This window comes from Salmo salar, chromosome ssa03 (assembly GCF_905237065.1).
Source record: "Salmo salar chromosome ssa03, Ssal_v3.1, whole genome shotgun sequence".
In the NCBI taxonomy this organism is placed as follows: Eukaryota; Metazoa; Chordata; class Actinopteri; order Salmoniformes; family Salmonidae; genus Salmo; species Salmo salar.
The window spans coordinates 66,229,731-66,249,514 of NC_059444.1; the positions used below are offsets into that span (position 1 = coordinate 66,229,731).

A 19,784-nucleotide genomic window follows, 5' to 3' on the forward strand; every position below is an offset into this window, starting at 1 on the left:
AGCTGGCGACCCGCCACAAGGAGTCGCTAGAGTGCGATGGGACAAGGAAATCCCGGCCGGCCAAACCCTCTCCTAACCCTGGACGATGCTGGGCCAATTGTGCCTGGCTGTGATACAGCCGGACGATGCAGTGCCTTAGACCGCTGCACCACTCGGAATGCCCAAACACATTTTTTTAAAGGGTGACCCGCACTCGAATGGATCCGAGAACAATTGAACCCGAATGGGCCCAATGACAACCAGACCTAGAGCCAAATTTCGGGTTCAGTTGAACCCATGAAGACCTCTACCCCCACACCAGTGGGTTGCCAGTGTTTTATGTTTAATGTAAGCTCCAGTGTAATTGTGTTTCCTTCAGGAATGTGACACTAAAGACGGGGCGAGCAGAATCAACAACCTCTGCGTTGTTCGAGATGGTTGATTTGTGAGAAGGTGCTGAAGTTCACAGTTAGCCAGTGTTATGTAAAACAGACAAGTCTGAGTCTTTTGGTTAAACAACCAGGGTAAATCCTCAAGGGAAATTGTAAGTATTTCCCAGGTACTTACAGAGGAAACTGCATGACTGAGCGTAAGGACAAATGTGTATCTCAATAGTATTAAGTGGCCTCCTTTCTGTGTGTCCTTTTCTACACTATGTTGAAGAACTGGGCAGTTGAGAACAAATGTATGAGTTCTCAGATCAGTAGACCAGAGGAGGAAGCCAAGAACTTTGACGAACAAAATACTAAAATAAAATTTCGCCAAAAAAAAGTGTTTTGTGCCTTTAAGATTGCGACCTGCCGTAAACGGTCATGCTAATGTAGTAAATCAATAACACGTGTGAAAAAATGATTTTATGAAGCTAGCGACACGAAGATGGGGATTTTGGTGTCAATTTATCTATGATACCAGTATTTATTCAAACTAATACGATGTTTATCCTTGCAGTTGAAGATACATTGTCAGAATTTAAATAATTTGAGTAGTTTAAAGGATTGAAGGGAAAGGTAGGTAACGTTAACAGTTTCAGGACAGTGATGCTGTGTTAGCTAACTAGGGAGATGACATGTTTCTTGGTGAAATTGTTATACGTTACTAGCTACATTGTTTCATTACACTGTAACAATGGAATTTAATATAAGGTAGCTAGCTGGTAAATGTACCTGTGCGATAGCACTTTAACATATGGCAGACTTACTGTCATACCACCCTGTCTGAAAGGTATTTTTCTGTGATTTCATAGCTACTGTATATTGTTTCTTGTTTTTCCTCGGACCAGAATCATGTTCGTGGCAGTGGAGATGGTTGACACTGTCAGAATCCCCCCATGGAATTTCCAGCGGCAGTTCAATGAAGCCATAGCCGAAGAACTCAACAAGAAATTAGCCAATAAGGTGAGAGGATGCAGTACCGAAGATACTGTGACCAACTCCCCCTATTCATCAGTGGTAGTACAGGGGTTCTGTATATTGTCAACTGAGTTAATCTTTTAATGTTTGCTTGGTTTAGCCTAACACAATTGTGACATTATAGTCTTGTTAACTTATAGTCTTGTTAACTTATCTGCTTTTGTATGTTTGGCTGTTCTTTACCTGCATCTCCACAGGTGGTTTACCAGGTTGGCCTCTGTATCTGTTTGTATGACATCACAAAACTGGAGGATTCCTACATATTCCCTGGCGATGGAGCTTCCCACACCAAAGGTAAGGAAATTACAATTTGCGACAGATTTTCATGTGAATATTTAAAAATCGGCATAAAAATATTATATTTCCATCAAACGGACTTGTTGCAGATAAAACGCTGTGTGCTGACAGTGCACATAAAAAGCCCTTTTGTGCTTACATTTCTTTGTCCCGAATAAAAAAAATGGAAGTTCGATGTTTCCATTGCATTTTCAACTCGACCAATGGTTTTGTCACAAACTGTTACAATAAATAGCAAACATGCTCAATCTGGTTTTGGCGCATGCTCTCTAGACAACAGTTCACTTATAAAGTTGACAGAGTAGGTTATATGATGAGATGTGGATAAAGCGCAAGATACTTTATTTGATAAAGCCAAACACCGATCATGTCACTAGCAATCAAATAATACCCTCAATATTTATTGGACATTTGCAAGCTTAAAAGTGTACTTAAAGGGCCAGTACAGCCATTTGTATCTTAATATCAAATCATTTCACCAAGCAGGCCAAAACTCCATCTCTCCAAAACAGGCTGAAATTTCAGGTTGTCTTTTCAAACAGCACTTACAATAAAAGGGCATTATCATTATTTTCAATTTCAGCATTATTCCAACCTTAGTGTGTAAATATATATAAAACACAGGGAAACCGCAGTTTTTTGACTGCACTGGGCCTTTAACCACCATTTATTTAATCTGCCTATAAACTCTACATGCTTTTCCATGGCATGGTGGTAGTAGGCTACAACGTAACATATCATTGCGTGACTCCAAGTTAACCTTGACAAGATGGTTATTATATCAATAGTTGCAGCGTTTCGACCACGATTATTGCATAATATTTCACAGGCAAAAAAAATTATCCACCCATGTCTAGTGTATTTTGTGTTGTTGACATTTTGCCCTCAAATGTGCTGTTTCCATCAGGCCTGCTGTGAGTTAATTTTTTTATGTGTAATTCATCTGCATGAAATGGTTGGATGGGAACCTGCTTAATGTCGCTGATAGGCCTACATGTTTCATATGAATATTGATTTGCAGGTAACAAGTGAATACATTGTTTTAGGATTGAGCCCACAAATGTATTCACTTGTTACCTGCAAATCAATATTCATGCAATAATCGTGGTCAAAACGCAGCAAAATAATAAAAATTTAATAAAAACGGCACTGGTCCAATGAACGTGTTTATTTTCGAACGCTCCGTATGGAATTATTACGTTGTCTTATCTAAGGTATAAAAAATACAGGTTAAGACAACTTAATAATTCCATGTGGAGCGGTCAAAAATAATCACATTCATTGGACCAGTGCCGTTTTTATTTTATTTATATTTTTTTATTTTACCTTTTTATTTAACTAGACAAGTCAGTTAAGAATTCTTATTTACAATGACAGCCTAGGAACAGTGGGTTAACTGCCTTGTTCAGGGGCAGAATGACAGATTTTTACCTCGTCAGCTTGGGGATTCGATCAAGCAACATAATCGGTTACTAGCTAGGTGTCAGAAGCAGCAGGTTCACCATCCTTTCTCCCCTGCCTTTGGGATGGTTGAAGTCTGGGAGAATGTTGGACTACCTAGCTAACATTCTTGATCCTGCTCGTTTAATCCTGATCTTATTTCAAATGCTCACACTGACGTTTTCCAATTCAGTCGAACAAATAATGGCTTATTACCAAAGCGGTATTGTAAACACATTGTGGCCGACGTGTGTGATTGTTTGCAGACTTTTTTTTTTCCTCAGTGTTGACCGTGCTACTGACTATAGTGGTGGCGCTCAAGCTTGCGCATTCAAATTTAGTTCACACAACATTCTAGAATAGAATTTTGCTATTTGACACGTCAAATGAAAAGCTTATTTGACGCGTATCTTTTTTGACACGCAAAGACCCAAAAGGCATTCCATATGTTATAGAAGTAGCCCCACCTTGCCCGTTGATAGGTTTGGTGTAACATTCACCGTATTGCACCATATTACTATCAGATCAACAAGTGCCTGGAGGTCACGGCATAGGAGATGTTTCTGGGCAGGGACTTTCTCTTAGGACTGACTGTCCATTTTGATGTGACCTTGTCTTTTCCCAACTCTGTTAGTCCACTTCAGGTATGTTGTGTTCCACCCTTTCTTGGATGAGATTCTTGTTGGAAAGATCAAATACTGCAGTCAAGAAGGAGTACATGGTGAGAGAAACACCTCATCTTTCCCCCCACCTTCCAGTTTTCTCCCCACCCATCTGAATGTTAAGTCCTAGTAGCCTATATGACTCTGTGCAACAGCATTGTCCATAACGCATATACAGTTGAAGTCGGAAGTTTACATACACCTTATCGAAATACATTTAAATGATTTTTCTCAATTCCTGACATTTAATCCTAGTGAAAATTCCCTGTCTAAGGTCAATTAGGATCACCACTTTATTATAAGAATGTGAAATGTCAGAATAATAGTACAGAGAATGATTTATTTCAGCTTTTATTTCTTTCATCACATTCCCAGTGGGTCAGAAGTTTACGTACACTCAATTAATACCTTGACATTGTTGTCCTTAAGCCATTTTGCAATAACTTTGGAAGTATGCTTGGGGTCATTGTCCATTTGGAAGACCCATTTGCGACCAAGCTTTAACTTCCTGACTGATGTCTTGAGATGTTGCTTCAATATATCCACATAATTTTCCGTCCTCATGATGCCATCTATTTTGTGAAGTGCACCAGTCCCTCCTGCATCAAAGCACCCCCACAACATGATGCTGCCACCCCCGTGCTTCACGGTTGGGATGGTGTTCTTCAGCTTGCAAGCTTCCCCCTTTTCCCTCCAAACATAATGATGGTCATTATGGCCAAACAGTTCTATTTTTGTTTCATCAGACCAGAGGACATTTCTCCAAAAAGTACGGTCTTTGTCCCCATGTGCAGTTGCAAACCATAGCCTGGCATTTTTATGACGGTTTTGGAGCAGTGGCTTCTTCCTTGCTGAGTGGCCTTTCAAGTTGTGTCGATATAGGACTCGTTTTACTGTGGCTATAGATTAGAGGTCGACCGATTAATCGGAATGGCTGAGGGTATTTTTGGACGCCGATTTAAAAAAATAATAAAAATAGAATTTTATATATATATTTTACACCTTTATTTAACTAGGCAAGTCAGTTAAGAACACATTCTTATTTTCAATGACGGACTAGGAACAGTGGGTTAACTGCCTTGTTAACCTCTCTAGGGTCGGCAGGACGAAATCGTCCCACCTACGTAACAGCCAGTGGAATCCAGTGGCGTGTTATTCAAATACCTTAGAAATGCTATTACTTCAATTTCTCAAACATATTACTATTTTACACCATTTTAAAGACAAGACTCTCGTTAATCTAACCACACTGTCCGATTTCAAAAAGGCTTTACAACGAAAGCAAAACATTAGATTATGTCAGCAGAGTACCCAGCCATAAATAATCAGACACCCATTTTTCAAGCTAGCATATAATGTCACAAAAACCCAGAAGACAGCTAAATGCAGCACTAACCTCTGATGATCTTCATCAGATGACACACCTAGGACCTTATGTTATACAATACATGCATGTTTTGTTCAATCAAGTTCATATTTATATCAAAAACCAGCTTTTTACATTAGCATGTGACGTTCAGAACTAGCATACCCCCCGCAAACTTCCGGTGAATTTACAAAAATGTACTAAATTACTCACGATAAACGTTCACAAAAAGCATAATTATTTTAAGAATTATAGATACAGAACTCCTCTACGCACTCGATATGTCCGATTTTAACCTGTTATGGCTAGGGGGCAGTATTTTCACGGCCGGATAAAAAACGTACCCAATTTAATCTGTATATTACTCCTGCCCAGAAACTAGAATATGCATATAATTATTAGCTTTGGATAGAAAACACTCCAAAGTTTCTAAAACTGTTTGAATGGTGTCTGTGAGTATAACAGAACTCATTTGGCTGGCCAAAACCTGAGAAGATTCCATGCAGGAAGTGCCCTGTCTGACAATTTCTTGGCCTTCTTGATTATCTCTATCCATTACAGGGGATCTCTACTGTTACGTGACACTTCCTACGGCTCCCATGGGCTCTCAGAAGGCGGCAAAAAGCTGAATCGTGGCTTTGCAGGCTCTGGCTGAAAAAAAGTAGCGCGTTTGGATAGTGGCGGGTTACAGTACTGTGAGACTCAGGCGCGTGCACGAGTGGACTCCATGTTTTATCTTTGAACGAAAACCACCGCTCCCGGTCGGAATATTATCGCTTTTTTACGAGAAAAATGGCATAAAAATTGATTTTAAACAGCGGTTGACATGCTTCGAAGTACGGTAATGGAATATTTAGAATTTTTTTTGTCACGAAATGCGTCAAGCGCGTGACCCTTATTTACACTTCGGATAGTGTCTTGAACACACGAACAAAACGCCGCTATTTGGATATAACTATGGATTATTTTGAACCAAACCAACATTTGTTATTGAAGTAGCAGTCCTGGGAGTGCATTCTGACGAAGAACAGCAAAGGTAATAACATTTTTCTTATAGTAAATCTGACTTTGGTGAGGGCTAAACTTGGTGGGTGTCTAAATAGCTAGCCCGTGAATATTGCAAAATGTGCTTTCACCGAAAAGCTATTTTAAAATCGGACACCTCGATTGCACAAAGAAGTTCTCTATCTATAATTCTTAAAATAATTATGTTTTTTGTGAACGTTTATCGTGAGTAATTTAGTAAATTCACCGGAAGTGTTCGGTGGGAATGCTAGTTCTGAACGTCACATGCTAATGTAAAAAGCTGTTTTTTGATATAAATATGAACTTGATTGAACAAAACATGCATGTATTGTATAACATAATGTCCTAGGGTTGTCATCTGATGAAGATCATCAAAGGTTAGTGCTGCATTTAGCTGTGGTTTTGTTTTTTGTGACATTATATGCTAGCTTTAAAAATGGGTGTCTGATTATTTCTGTCTGGGTACTCTGCTGACATAATCTAATGTTTTGCTTTCGCTGTAAAGCCTTTTTGAAATCGGACAGTGTGGTTAGATAAAGGAGAGTCTTGTCTTTAAAATGCTGTGAAATAGTCATATGTTTGAAAAATTGAAGTTTTTGTATTTTTGAGGAATTTGTAATTTGCGCCACGCCTATTATTGGATATTGGAGCAGGTGTTCCGCTAGCGGAACATCTAGATGTAAGAGGTTAAAATAGCTTTTCGGTGAAAGCACATTTTGCAATATTCTAAGTAGATACCCCGGCATCACAGGGCTAGCTATTTCGACACCCAGCAAGTTTAGCACTCATCAACGTCAGATTTACTATAAGAAAAATGTTATTACCTTTGGTGTTCTTCGTCAGAATGCACTCCCAGGACTTCTACTTCAATAACAAATGTTGGTTTGGTCCCAAATAATCCATAGTTATATCCAAACAGCGGCGTTTTGTTTGTGCGTTCAAGACACTATCCGAAAGGGTAAAGAAGGGTGACGAGCACGACGCATTTCGTGACAAAAAAAATCGAAATATTCCATTACCGTACTTCGAAGCATGTCAACCGCTGTTTAAAATCAATTTTTATGCCATTTTTCTCGTAAAAAAGCGATAATATTCCGACCGGGAATCTGCGTTTAGGTAAAAAGACGAAAGAAAATAAAGAATGGGGTCGACTCGTGCACGCGCCTAAGCCCATTGTCCTCTGATCGGCCACTTGCCAAAAGCGCAAATGTGTTTCAGCCTGGGGCTGCCTCTATCATTCAGCTTTTTCCCGCCTTCTGAGAGCCTATGGGAGCCGTAGGAAGTGTCACGTTACAGCAAAGATCCTCAGTCTTCAATAAACAGAGGCAAGATGCTCAAGGAATGGTCAGACAGGCCACTTCCTGTAAGGAATCTTCTCATGTTTTTGCCTGCCATATGAGTTCTGTTATACTCACAGACACCATTCAAACAGTTTTAGAAACTTTAGGGTGTTTTCTATCCAAAGCCAATAATTATATGCATATTCTCGTTTCTGGGTAAGAGTAGTAACCAGTTTAAAATCGGGTACGTTTTTTTTATCCGGACGTGTAAATACTGCCCCCAACAGGTTAAGGGGCAGAACAACAGATTTTTACTTTGTTAGCTCGGGGATTCAATCTTGCAACCTTAGGGTTAACTAGTCCAACGCTCTAACCACCTGCTTTACATTGCACTCCACGAGGAGCCTGCCTGTTACGGAATGCAGTAAGAAGCCAAGGTAAGATGCTAGCAAGCATTAAACTTATCTTATAAAAATCAATCAATCATAATCACTAGTTAACTACACATGGTTGATGATATTACTAGTTTATCTAGCCTGTCCTGCGTTGCATATAATCGCTTAGGTACACGTTGCTCCAACAATAAACATCAATGCCTTTCTTAAAATCAATACACAAGTATATATTTTGAAACCTGCATATTTAGTTAATATTGCATGCTAACATGAATTTCTTTTAACTAGGGAAAATGTGTCACTTCTCTTGCAACAGAGTCAGGGTATATGCAGCCGTTTGGGCCGCCTGGCTCGTTGCGAACTGTGAAGACTATTTCTTCCTAACAAGACAGCCGACTTCGCCAAACGGGGGATGATTTTAAAAAGGGGCATTTGCGGAAAAAAAGCACAATTGTTGCACGACTGTACCTAACCATAAACATCCATTCCTTTCTTAAAATCAATACACAGAAGTATATATTTTTAAACCTGCATATTTAGATAAAATAAATCCAGGTTAGCAGGCAATATTAACCAGGTGAAATTGTAATTTCTCTTGCGTTATTTGCACGCAGAGTCAGGGGTATATGCAACAGTTTGGGCCGCCTGGCTCGTTGCAAACTAATTAGCCAGAATTTTACGTAATTATGACATAACATTGAAGGTTGTGCATTGTAACAGGAATAGGAATATTTAGACTTAGGGATGCCACCCGTTAGATAAAATACAGAACGGTTCCGTATTTCACTGAAAGGAAAAACGTTTTGTTTTCGAGATGATAGTTTCCGGATTCGACCACATTAATGACCTAAGGCTCGTATTTCTGTGTGTTATTATGTTATTAAGTCTATGATTTGATAGAGCAGTCTGACTGAGCGGTGGTAGGCACCAGCAGGCTCGTAAGCATTCATTCAACCAGCACTTTCGTGCGTTTTGCCAGCAGCTCTTCGCTGTGCTTCAAGCATTGCGCTGTTTATGACTTCAAGCCTATGAACTCCCAAGATTAGGCTGGTGTAACCGATGTGAAATGGGTAGCTAGTTAGCGGGTGCGCGCTAATAGCGTTTCAAACATCACTCGCTCTGAGACTTGGAGTAGTTGTTCCCCTTGCTCTACATGGGTAACGCTGCTTCGAGGGTGGCTGTTGTCGATGTGTTCCTGGTTCGAGCCCAGGTAGGAGCGAGGAGAGGGACGGAAGCTATACTGTTACACTGGCAATACTAAAGTGCCTATAAGAACATCCAATAGTCAAAGGTATATGAAATACAAATTGTATAGAGAGAAATAGTCCTATAATAACTACAACCTAAAACTTCTTACCTGGGAATATTGAAGACTCATGTTAAAAGGAACCACCAGCTTTCATATGTTCTCATGTTCTGAGCAAGGAACTTAAACGTTAGCGTTCTTACATGGCACATATTGCACTTTTACTTCTCCAACACTTTGTTTTTGCATTATTTAAACCAAATTGAACATGTTTCATTATTTATTTGAGGCTAAATGGATTTTATTGATGTATTATATTAAGTTAAGATAAGTGTTCATTCAGTATTGTTGTAATTGTCATTATTACAAATGAATGAAAAAAAAATTGGCCGATTTTAATTGGTATCGGCTTTTTTGTGTCCTCTAATAATCGGTATCGGCATTGAAAAATCATAATCGGTCGACCTCTACTATAGACACTTTTGTACCTGTTTCCTCCAGCATCTTCACAAGGTCCTTTGCTGTTGTTCTGGGATTGATTTGCACTTTTCGCACCAAAGTACGTTAATCTCTAGGAGACAGAACGCGTCTCCTTCCTGAGCGGTATGACAGCTGCGGGATCCCATGGGGTTTATACTTTAGTACTATTGTTTGAACAGATGAATGTGGTACCTTCAGGCGTTTGGAAATTGCTCCCAAGGCTGAACCAGACTTGTGGAGGTCTACAATTTATTTTCTGAGGTCTTGGCTGATTTCTTTTGATTTTCCCATGATGTCAAGCAAAGAGGCACTGAGTTTGAAGGTAGGCCTTAAAATACATCCACAGGTACACCTCCAATTGACTCAAATGATGTCAATTAGCCTATCAGAAGCTTCTAAAGCCATGACATCACTTTCTGGAATTTTCCAAGCTGTTTAAAGGCACAGTCAACTTAATGTATGTAAACTTCTGACCCACTGTAATTGTGATACAGTGATTTATAAGTCAAATAATCTGTCTGTAAACAATTGTTGGAAAAATTACTTGTCATGCACAAAGTAGATGTCCTAACCCACTTGCCAAAACTATAGTTTGTTCGAAAGAAATTTGCGGAGTGGTTGTAAAATGAGTTTTAATGACTCCAACCTAAGTGTTTGTAAACTTCCGACTTCAACTGTACCTATGTCTATTCTGGACTAATAGGCATCATCGTGTGAAAATAAGAACACTTGAACATGCTGTGATTTGCTGATACCCTAATTTGGGTCAGATGCTTTTTATACACCGCCGTCACAGCCCCAGAGAAGTCTGTACACACTGCAGTGTGATTTCTACCGACCCTGTCTCTCTCTCAATGTATAAAGTGGATCAACAGGGAGAATGTCTCAGTATGAAGTATAAAATTGATGTGGCAGTCTGTCTGTATAGATTTGTTCACAATGCCATATTTTGTTTCACAGTCAGCCTAGGATTCTTTGATGATATCGTCATTCCCCCAGAGTCCCTACAGCAGCCTGCAAAATTGTATCCTGCCCAGTGATGTGTGTTTGTGTATTTCTTACCAATGTGCATATTTGACAATTTGTTGCTTAAAGCTGAGTTGCAGTAGATGGCTCTGGAATACAATTATGTACATGTTAATTCAAATCCTCATGTTGATAGCTATCTGATAGACATTTTAGTTTACCTGTAAAAGCTACTGAAAATAAAGCAATCTAGCAAGCGCTCCTTGACTGCTGCCTCAGCGACGAAGCAGAGCAGGTGTGGGTGTGGGAGTATGAGACGGACGAAGGGGCCCATGACCTCTACATGGACCAAGGTGAGGACATCCGCTTCCGGGTCACAGATGAAGTCTTCTTGGACACGTCGCCCACAGGCCCTTCTGCTGCAGCAACCAACACCCCTGCAGCTCCAGGAGCAGAGGAGGGTGGCCAGAAGAAAGAGGCCCCTTACACACTGCTAGTAAGAAGGCCCTCACTGATATAACAGACTTATTTTTACTATTGTTGAGAATTGAATAATTTAAAGTATCCATATACAGTTTATGTGACTGAGTTGAATGGTACTGGTAAGCTCACTCAAAACGTCCAGTGAGCAAGTATGGAATGTTTGATCAGGAGTATAATTCATTGGCCGAATTCTCCTGATGACCTGGATGGAATTATGTGATCTTTCCTTAACCCATAGGAAGTCCCACCCAGTTAACTACTTCAACATTTTGAAAGTCCTCAATGACGCTGCCCATGCTAAAACAAGCTTTGGGGCACTGGAGCTGTATATCTAAGTCTATGGTGATGGTGCTGCTGAATTGGTACCTTTTGGGTAGTGCAACTGGTTAGTACTTTGTCAAGCAGGGCAGTCACTTGTGCTTGCGAAGCAAAGGACCACTCGTTCGAGAAGGCAAAACTGTTAGCAGCACAGTGATGTCCGTCACATAGGTGTACTTTTGGTTTTACATCATACATCCTCATTACAAATGACTATTTCAAGGTCTTTTTCCATTACTATAAGTCAGTTTTTTTTCTAATAATGGCCGTAATTAATTCCACCCCTTCCCTCCCTGCCTTTCTTGTGTATCAGGGTACCATTAGCGAGCCAGGCTTGGGCCTCCTGTCCTGGTGGAACAGCTAGCGAAAGGAGAGACCATTACAGTATAGAAAACGGGAGACAGATGTCAAGTATTCTTCCCAGCTGCTGGACATGCACCTTCTTTTTGGACTCTTCTCAGTCACTCCTCCCAGGTTGTGACTTTAACACTGGAGAAACATGCCTCCTGTGAAGTGTCCACAAGGCTAATAGACACAGAACTGTGGGCTCAAGTAGAGGAGCCAGGATTCCCATAATAGGAACTGCCCTATCTGCCTTCATAATGGCAGACCCAAGGACAAGGGACCAGTAGCAAGGATTTCTAATAGAGCACATAGGCCGGGGACATGGAGAACTGTCTCACTTGCAAAGGTGTAGATCCACTTCCCCCTGTATATTGTAAATACTACCAGCATAACTGTTAATGTACCAGCAGTTACACCTGGTGCACATGACTGTAAGAAAGACTGACTAAAGGCCCCCAATTGGCCTATTTAGTGTCACCATGTAAGTCTGTGAGTGTTCAGTTGAACAAATAATGGAGTGAGTGTGCATAAATATACAAATGTGTGTTGTCTTTGTGACCAGTATGATGTTTCATCAGTGATCATTTTTGTTTGCATGATTTTGAGTTGGGTTATTTAAGCAATAAGGCTAAGGGCTGTTCTTAGGCACGACGCATCGCAGAGTGCCTGGACACAGCCCTTAGCCATGGTATATTGGCCATATATCACAAACCCCTGAGGTTTCTTACTGATGTTATAAACTGGTTACCAATGTAATTAGAGCAATACAAATGCATATTTTGTCATACCTGTGGTATATGGTCTGATAAACCACTGCTTTCAGCCAATCAGCATTCAGGGCTCGAACCACCCAGTTTATAATTGTGTATAGGGCATGTATCCCAAAAATATCGTTAAAAAAGTACAGTCCTTGGGAAGGGCTGTCATGAACCCACAAGCACTACACCGCACTGTAATTTGAGTATTTTAGTGGGTGTGAAGTTGGTCCTCTGAAGCGCCTAACAACATTTTTGATAAACCATAGAAGCCCGTTTCGTCCAGGCCAAATGAATGTATCATATTATGATCTTGATTTTGGTTATTTTTACTTACACCATTACATGAAGGATACATCAGTATGGTTTACAATACGAATACCTAATTGTTTAATGTAGTAACTGATTTGACGCGTATGAGCATGGCAGTCTTGTTATGCCTGCAAATTTGTCGGCAAACACACATCACAACAAACATCACGCCCATTTTCTCAACTACGGTGTAACCTCAGCCAGCGGCAGCTGCGCAGCCTCAACAACACCGCAGATCAGGGTATTCCGCGACTACGCGTATTTACTGGTTATTTATTTAATTAATGTTATATAATAGTAACTGACAAGGCACACACCCGTCCTCTACCGACAAACGGACTCTAGCAATGCAGTAAGTAGGCCCATGTTTTTTTTTTTTTTTATTATTGTACAAATATTCAAGTATGGGTATGCCAGCTATTGTTTGGATTGTAGAAAATCTGTGTCACCTATTCATTAACGTGTGACCGCCTTTTTGACCAAAGTATAGGCTAAAGGAAATGTATGATAATGACAACTGTTGGGTATAGAATACCTTTGACGAGGCTACTCATCCTCTCATCCCTATACAGTCTCTGTTTGCGCGCTCCGATTTTTCGAATGTTCTGGAAATTAGAAAAAGTCGGATGATATGCGTGTTTATTACAGAATAATTTGGCAATGCAAACTGGTCATTCACTTTGCCCGAAATGCACGCCTCCGCAACATGACGAATCATACAATGTTATGAATGTCTCACGTAGAGGGATTTTTCTTGCGATATTTAGACACATTGAGCCGAGTCAACTGACTATTTCCAGAGAGATAGACTTCAATGTTACTCGTTTTTCATTTTTACTTTATACAAACGGATTCCTATCGTTCTTTAAACAGTCAATTTGCATTCGCGTGAAAGGATCATCTACTTTTCCAATTTGACCATTTTGGTGTTACAATGTAGCAGCCCTAATGTTTTGGTTTGCAGTCATTATCCAACGCTTTCCAGTATTGCATGCTGACGTCAGAAACACACGGCTAGCGTTTTGCCAGCAGCTCTGTCGACGGCGTCTTCAACATGCGAGTTGTCAGAGAACTCTGATTTACTGTAACCTTGATGCAGGCAGAGAGAAAGAATGTAACAATCTTAAACCATGCAAAGCCATCTTGGCCTTAGAATGTGTGCTGTGTCCTATCTTATTGTGTGCACATGCCATCAATATGCGCCACCATGTCTTGGCACACAATGGCTGCTTTTTTATTTATTTTTATTTAACCATTATTTAACTGCTTTTGTTGCAGCTATTCCTAAAGCTGTGCTCTTCTTGAGCTTGAAGGACTTGATACATAATGTAAACAACAGTCATATATCTAAGTTGAGCCTGTTATTGTTTGTGGGCAGACTTAGGAATGGTTTGCAGTTGAAATGTATGGGATTTGAAAGTAAAAATTGTCTGTAATGAAGTGAAAGGCTGCCAGTGTCATTTTTGGTAAAACATTGCCTCTAGGCTGATACTCTTAACCAGGGTAGTCTGACTAAATGGCTCCATAAGTGTCCAGTAATGTAAATCCAAACATCCATCTTAATATGAAGCTGTTATGAATGATGCATAATGTTCTCTGCAGTCGGGATAAACTTCATGAAATCTGTCTTTGTTTCAGTTGTTCCTTCTGGTTCAACTTTCACCTTTTACTTTTGTTTGTTTTCTTCTCTGTCTTTCTTCACAGCAGGCCCCTTAAGAAACTTTCTGAAACAAACTGACCTGTGTACTCAATAGCAAGATATATTAAAGCAGCGACAGTGAGCAGACAAACACATAACTGGAGTGTCAGCATCAGGCCGGGTGGTGAAGAACCAGAAGAGTGGTAGGAAGAGCGACCTGGCCCGTGCCTCAGCCATGGCAGACCCCAGCCTGACGTCCCCCTCAGAGGCCCCTCTGCGCTCCCCCCGGGCTGCACCCCTTTCCCTCTCCTTCCCCTTCTTGAGGGAGGGCAGCCGTGTGTGGGAAAGAGGAGTGCCACCCCAGCCCCGGTCACTGCCCAGCCCACTGCCCACCAAACGCAACCGCACCTATTCAGCGTAAGCAACTAGATATGCTGCTCATGAATGCGTTTCTGTATTACAATTGGTTTGATAGTGCATGTTTATTATCCTTCACTTTTATGACATTCATATATATACATTCCTTAACTTCTTAGAGAATAACTTATTTCCACAAGCAGTAGCAGAAGGGATATGGTGTGTTGATGAAATGTTTTGTTGAGAGTGGACATGTTGCTCTCTCACCTGTCTCGAATCAGCACGGTGCGGGCCACCACAGGGCCAGCTTTTAAGGGCGTGTGCAAGAGCTTCTGCAGGTCACAAGGTCATGGCTTCATCCGCCCCACCAATGGCGGAGATGACATCTTTGTTCACATCTCGGAGTGAGTGGCCTTCATCACTACAGCAGCCTTCTTTAGCTTGGCAAATTGCTAAAATGAACAGAATGCCCTGTTTTTTAATATTCTGTTCACAGCTTTCTATCTTAGAGCAGCAATGTAACATCAGTGTTCAGTGTCAGATAAAATATGGCAAGGTTCAGAGCAGGAACTGACTGCATATTCATATTGTGCAGTAAATGAACATCTAAATCATTAATTCAATCTATTTCAGTATCGAGGGCGAGTATGTCCCAGTAGAAGGAGATGAGGTCACATACAAAGTCTCCCGGATCCCACCCAAAAACCTGAAGATCCAGGCCGTGGAGGTGAAGATCGTTCATCTGAACCCAGGGACGAAGCATGAGACCTGGTCTGGCCAGATCATCAGCCAGCTAGACGAGAGCTAGGCTTCAGCGCTGGCCTGTTTATCTACACTTGGCTACAGGGAGGGCTAGGGTGGGAAGTTGAGGGGTCTGGCTAGGGCAGGCAGGGATGGCCAACTGGTGCTGGAGAGTCTGTCTAAATCAGGTGTGCTAGAGCTGGGCTGGAACAAAACTCTAGATACACTGACTGGCTCCTCAGGACACAAGTTGGCCATCCGTGAACTAGGATGTGGTTGGTACAGACTGGATTGATAAGTCATAAAAGCAAGTAAGGGAGGAGAATATGTTCAACCTGAAGGTACTGGAAGTGGGTTAGGGGACAGAGCAGAGTAGTGGAGGAAATAGAATGAGAAATCCGACACCATTTTGAGGAGAAGCATTACTATTGGTGTGAAATCAAAATGAGGTTGGAGAGAAAATAACTGATGAAGGTTTAGAGGTACAGAATCGGAAACGTCTGATTGAGAGAGCAATCGAGAAGAAGGGAGGGAGAGATGGGCGTAATGGGAGACAAAAAAAAGCTTGGAAGAATGATTTATATTTTACTGTGAATGGAAAAGCCACTATTAATATTTTCTCGAGGTACACAACCATCTTTGTATTTTTGCCTTTTATTTATATATATTTATTTGATCATTTTGTTTAGATTTTTTTGTATCCATTATTTTTGAGGTTACTGAATTTAAGTTTTGGGTTTTGTAGTCAAAAAAATGCACTTAAAAACTTGAACTTCCATTCCGAAATACTGCCGAACCGACTACAACTCATATTAGGCTTTATCATGTGTCAATTTGTAGTCCTGTTTGCAAATTGTAACTCACCATGATGGTATGAGCAAATTACTGTAAGGTTTTTGAAACTATTTGAAACTTTTCTATTGTCTGAGAGACACTGTAACACACTGTCAATGGAATTGAAATACATTTTAATGTATTTGTTTAAGTTCTGATGATCATTTGATTGTTACTGAACCATTATTCGTATTTGTTTCATGTCTGCCTGTTATGTTTAGCATTTCTCCATATTTAGGCAATTTCTATGCATTTTTATATCCTTCATTCTTACTGTTTTGGGTTGTTTTAGTTAAAATGCTAGGTTTTCCATTGGTCACAGTTCAGAGCATTTTCTGTTAGACAAGACACTGTGGCTATAGTTTACCCTCATTTCTATGTGAGCCTTGAAAGAGCACTAATAACATTTTATGATTCACAATTATGGTGGCTGTTATCTTTTTTTAGTATTTATCTTTGGAGATAAGGGTGTATACATAGTCTGACATTAGAATGACATGCCTATGCCTTAGTTATAATTTCCATCTGTTGTACAAAAAAATAACAAGTCACACTTGGCAGAATGATATAAAATAATTTATTACAATGAACATAGTTCAAATGAATACAGTACTCAACAATCACATGATGATTTCACAATTAGTGTATGCCGATCAAACTGTACAAGTGAGTCCACTGGACCTTTGTCATTCAGGAAGGTCTAATGGCCTTTGGCAGAAGGGTGAAGACATCCAGATTATTATATTTGTAGCAGACAGCATTAACATTTTAATAAAATTTGATTTGATACAACTAAAGGATGCGTACCTGTGGATATACTGGGTAGGTAATGTAAAGGCTGTATAAGCCATCTGTGAGATCCATTTCTTATAGCGGTGCAGACTGAAGTAGCAGGAATCATTTATATGTAATTGCATAGATGAGGTAAGACTTCTCCCTACAGTGCCTAAACACTCTTAGAAAAAAAAGGTACTATCTACAGTGGGGGGGTATTTGATCCCCTGCTGATTTTGTACGTTTGCCCACTGACAAAGAAATGATCAGTCTATCATTTTAATGATAGGTTTATTTGAACAGTGAGAGACAGAATAACAATAACAAAAGAATCCAGAAAAACGCATGTCAAAAATGTTATAAATTGATTTGCATTTTAATGAGGGAAATAAGTATTTGACCCCCTCTCAATCAGAAAGATTTCTGGCTCCCAGGTGTCTTTTATACAGGTAACGAGCTGAGATTAGGAGCACACTCTTAAAGGGAGTGCTCCTAATCTCATCTTGTTACCTGTATAAAAGACACCTGTCCACAGAAGCAATCAATCAGATTCCAAACTCTCCACCATGGCCAAGACCAAAGAGCTCTCCAAGGATGTCAGGGACAGGATTGTAGACCTACACAAGGCTGGAATGGGCTACAAAACCATCGCCAAGCAGCTTGGTGAGAAGGTGACAACATTTGGTGCGATTATTCGCAGATGGAAGAAACACAACAGAACTGTCAATATCCCTCGGCCCGGGGCTCCATGCAAGATCTCACCTCGTGGAGTTGCAATGATCATGAGAACGGTGAGGAATCAGCCCAGAACTACACGGGAGGATCTTTTCAATGATCTCAAGGCAGCTGGGACCATAGTCACCAAGAAAACAATTGGCAAGAAAGCACGTATACATGCCCGTCTGAAGTTTGCCAATAAACATCTAAATGACTCAGAGGACAACTGGTGAAAGTGTTGTGGTCAGATGAGACCAAAATGGAGCTCTTTGGCATCAACTCAACTCGCCGTGTTTGGAGGAGGAGGAATGCTGCCTATGACCCCAAGATCACCATCTCCACCGTCAAACATGGAGGTGGAAACATTTCGCTTTGGGGGTGTTTTTCTGCTAAGGGGACAGGACAACTTCACCGCATCAAAGGGACGATGGAAGGGGCCATGTACCGTCAAATCTTGTGTGAGAACCTCCTTCCCTCAGCCAGGGCATTAAAAATGGGTCGTGGATGGGCAATCGAGCATGACAATGACCCAAAACACACGGCCAAGGCAACAAAGGAGTGGCTCAAGAAGAAGCACATTAAGGTCCGGGAGTGGCCTAGCCAGTCTCCAGACCTTAATCCCATAGAAAATCTGTGGAGGGAGCTGAAGGTTCGAGTTGCCAAACGTCAGCCTCGAAACCATAATGACTTGGAGAAGATCTGCAAAGAGGAGTGGGACAAAATCCCTCCTGAGATGTGTGCAAACCTGGTGGCCAACTACAAGAAACGTCTGACCTCTGTGATTGCCAACAAGGGTTTTGCCACCAAGTACTAAGTCATGTTTTGCAGAGGGGTCAAATACTTATTTCCCTCATTAAAATGCAAATCATTTTATAACATTTTTTACGTGTTTTTCTGGATATTTTTGTTGTTATTCTGTCTCTCACTGTTCAAATAAACCTACCATTAAAATTATAGACTGATCATTTCTTTGTAAGTGGGCAAATGTACAAAATCAGCAGGGGATCAAATACTTTCCCCCCCCACTGTAGATCCTAAAAGGGTTTTTCAGCTGTCCCCATTGAAGAACCCTTTTTGGTTCCAGGTTGAACACTTTCCACAGAGGGTTCTACATCGAACCCAACAGAGTTCTAGCTGGAATGAAAAAGGGTTCAACCTGGAACCGAAACAGGTTCTCCTATGGGGACAGCTGAAGAACCCTTTTGGTAAAAAGTCTACACCCCCCCCCTTGGATTTCTTCACATTTTATTGTGTAACAAAGTGAAATTAAAATTGATTTAATTCGAATTTTTTGTCAACAATCTACACAAAATACTCTAATTTTAAAGTGGAAGAAAAAAATCTAACATTTGTTTTTATATACCTTGATTAGATGAGTATTCACCCCTGAGTTAATACATGTTAGAAACACATTTGACAGCGATTACAGCTTTGAGTCATCTTGAGTAAGTCTCATAAGAGCTTTACACACCTGTATTATGCAACATTTTCCCATTATTCACGCTCTGTCAAGGTGTTGGAGATCATGGCTAGATAGCAATTTTCAAGTCTTGCCATAGATTTTCAAGCAGATTTAAGTCAAAACTGTAACTTGGCCACTCCAGAACATTCACTGTCTCCTTGGTAAGCTACTCCAGTGTAGATTCAGCTTTGTGTTGTAGGTTATTATCCTGTTGAAAGGTGAATTCCTCTCCCAGTGTCTGGTGTAAAGCAGACTGAAGCAGGTTTTCCTATAGGATTTTGCCTGTGCTTAGCTCCATCCCCTTTCTTTTCATCCTGAAAAACTCCCCAGTCTTTGCCAATGTCAAGCATACCCATACCATGAAGGCAATTAGTCAGTGATGCGTTGGATTTTCCCCAAACATAAGGCTTTGCATTTAGGCCCCAAAAAAGTATATTCCTTTCCCGTGTTTATTTTTCAGTATTACTTCAGTGCCTTGTTGCATGTTTTGGAATATTTTTA

At 40.6% G+C, this 19,784-nt stretch overlaps 2 protein-coding genes across 5 annotated transcripts; both read left to right on the forward strand.

Moving 5' to 3' along the window:
- The first annotated feature begins 62 nt into the window (after nucleotides 1-62).
- On the forward strand, nucleotides 63-12,256 carry LOC106601238 (DNA-directed RNA polymerase III subunit RPC8). Of its 3 annotated transcripts, none has more exons than XM_014193283.2 (7): nucleotides 63-327; nucleotides 1,259-1,373; nucleotides 1,586-1,682; nucleotides 3,760-3,846; nucleotides 10,541-10,604; nucleotides 10,826-11,042; nucleotides 11,661-12,256. In XM_014193283.2, exons 2-7 carry the CDS (start codon nucleotides 1,263-1,265, stop codon nucleotides 11,709-11,711), a joined length of 627 nt encoding a protein of 208 aa, XP_014048758.1. In that variant the 5' UTR covers nucleotides 63-327; nucleotides 1,259-1,262; the 3' UTR covers nucleotides 11,712-12,256. The 3 variants fall into 3 exon arrangements, with proteins under 3 accessions (XP_014048758.1, XP_014048759.1, XP_014048757.1); XM_014193282.2 differs by lacking the exon at nucleotides 63-327 and adding an exon at nucleotides 772-986; XM_014193284.2 differs by lacking the exons at nucleotides 63-327; nucleotides 3,760-3,846 and adding an exon at nucleotides 771-986.
- A 230-nt stretch (nucleotides 12,257-12,486) lies between these two features.
- csdc2 (cold shock domain containing C2, RNA binding) lies at nucleotides 12,487-17,122 on the forward strand. 2 transcript variants are annotated; one of them, XM_014193142.2, is made up of 4 exons: nucleotides 12,487-13,111; nucleotides 14,467-14,815; nucleotides 15,037-15,159; nucleotides 15,389-17,122. In XM_014193142.2, exons 2-4 carry the CDS (start codon nucleotides 14,634-14,636, stop codon nucleotides 15,561-15,563), a joined length of 480 nt encoding a protein of 159 aa, XP_014048617.1. In that variant the 5' UTR covers nucleotides 12,487-13,111; nucleotides 14,467-14,633; the 3' UTR covers nucleotides 15,564-17,122.
- Nucleotides 17,123-19,784: the final 2,662 nt, after the last annotated feature.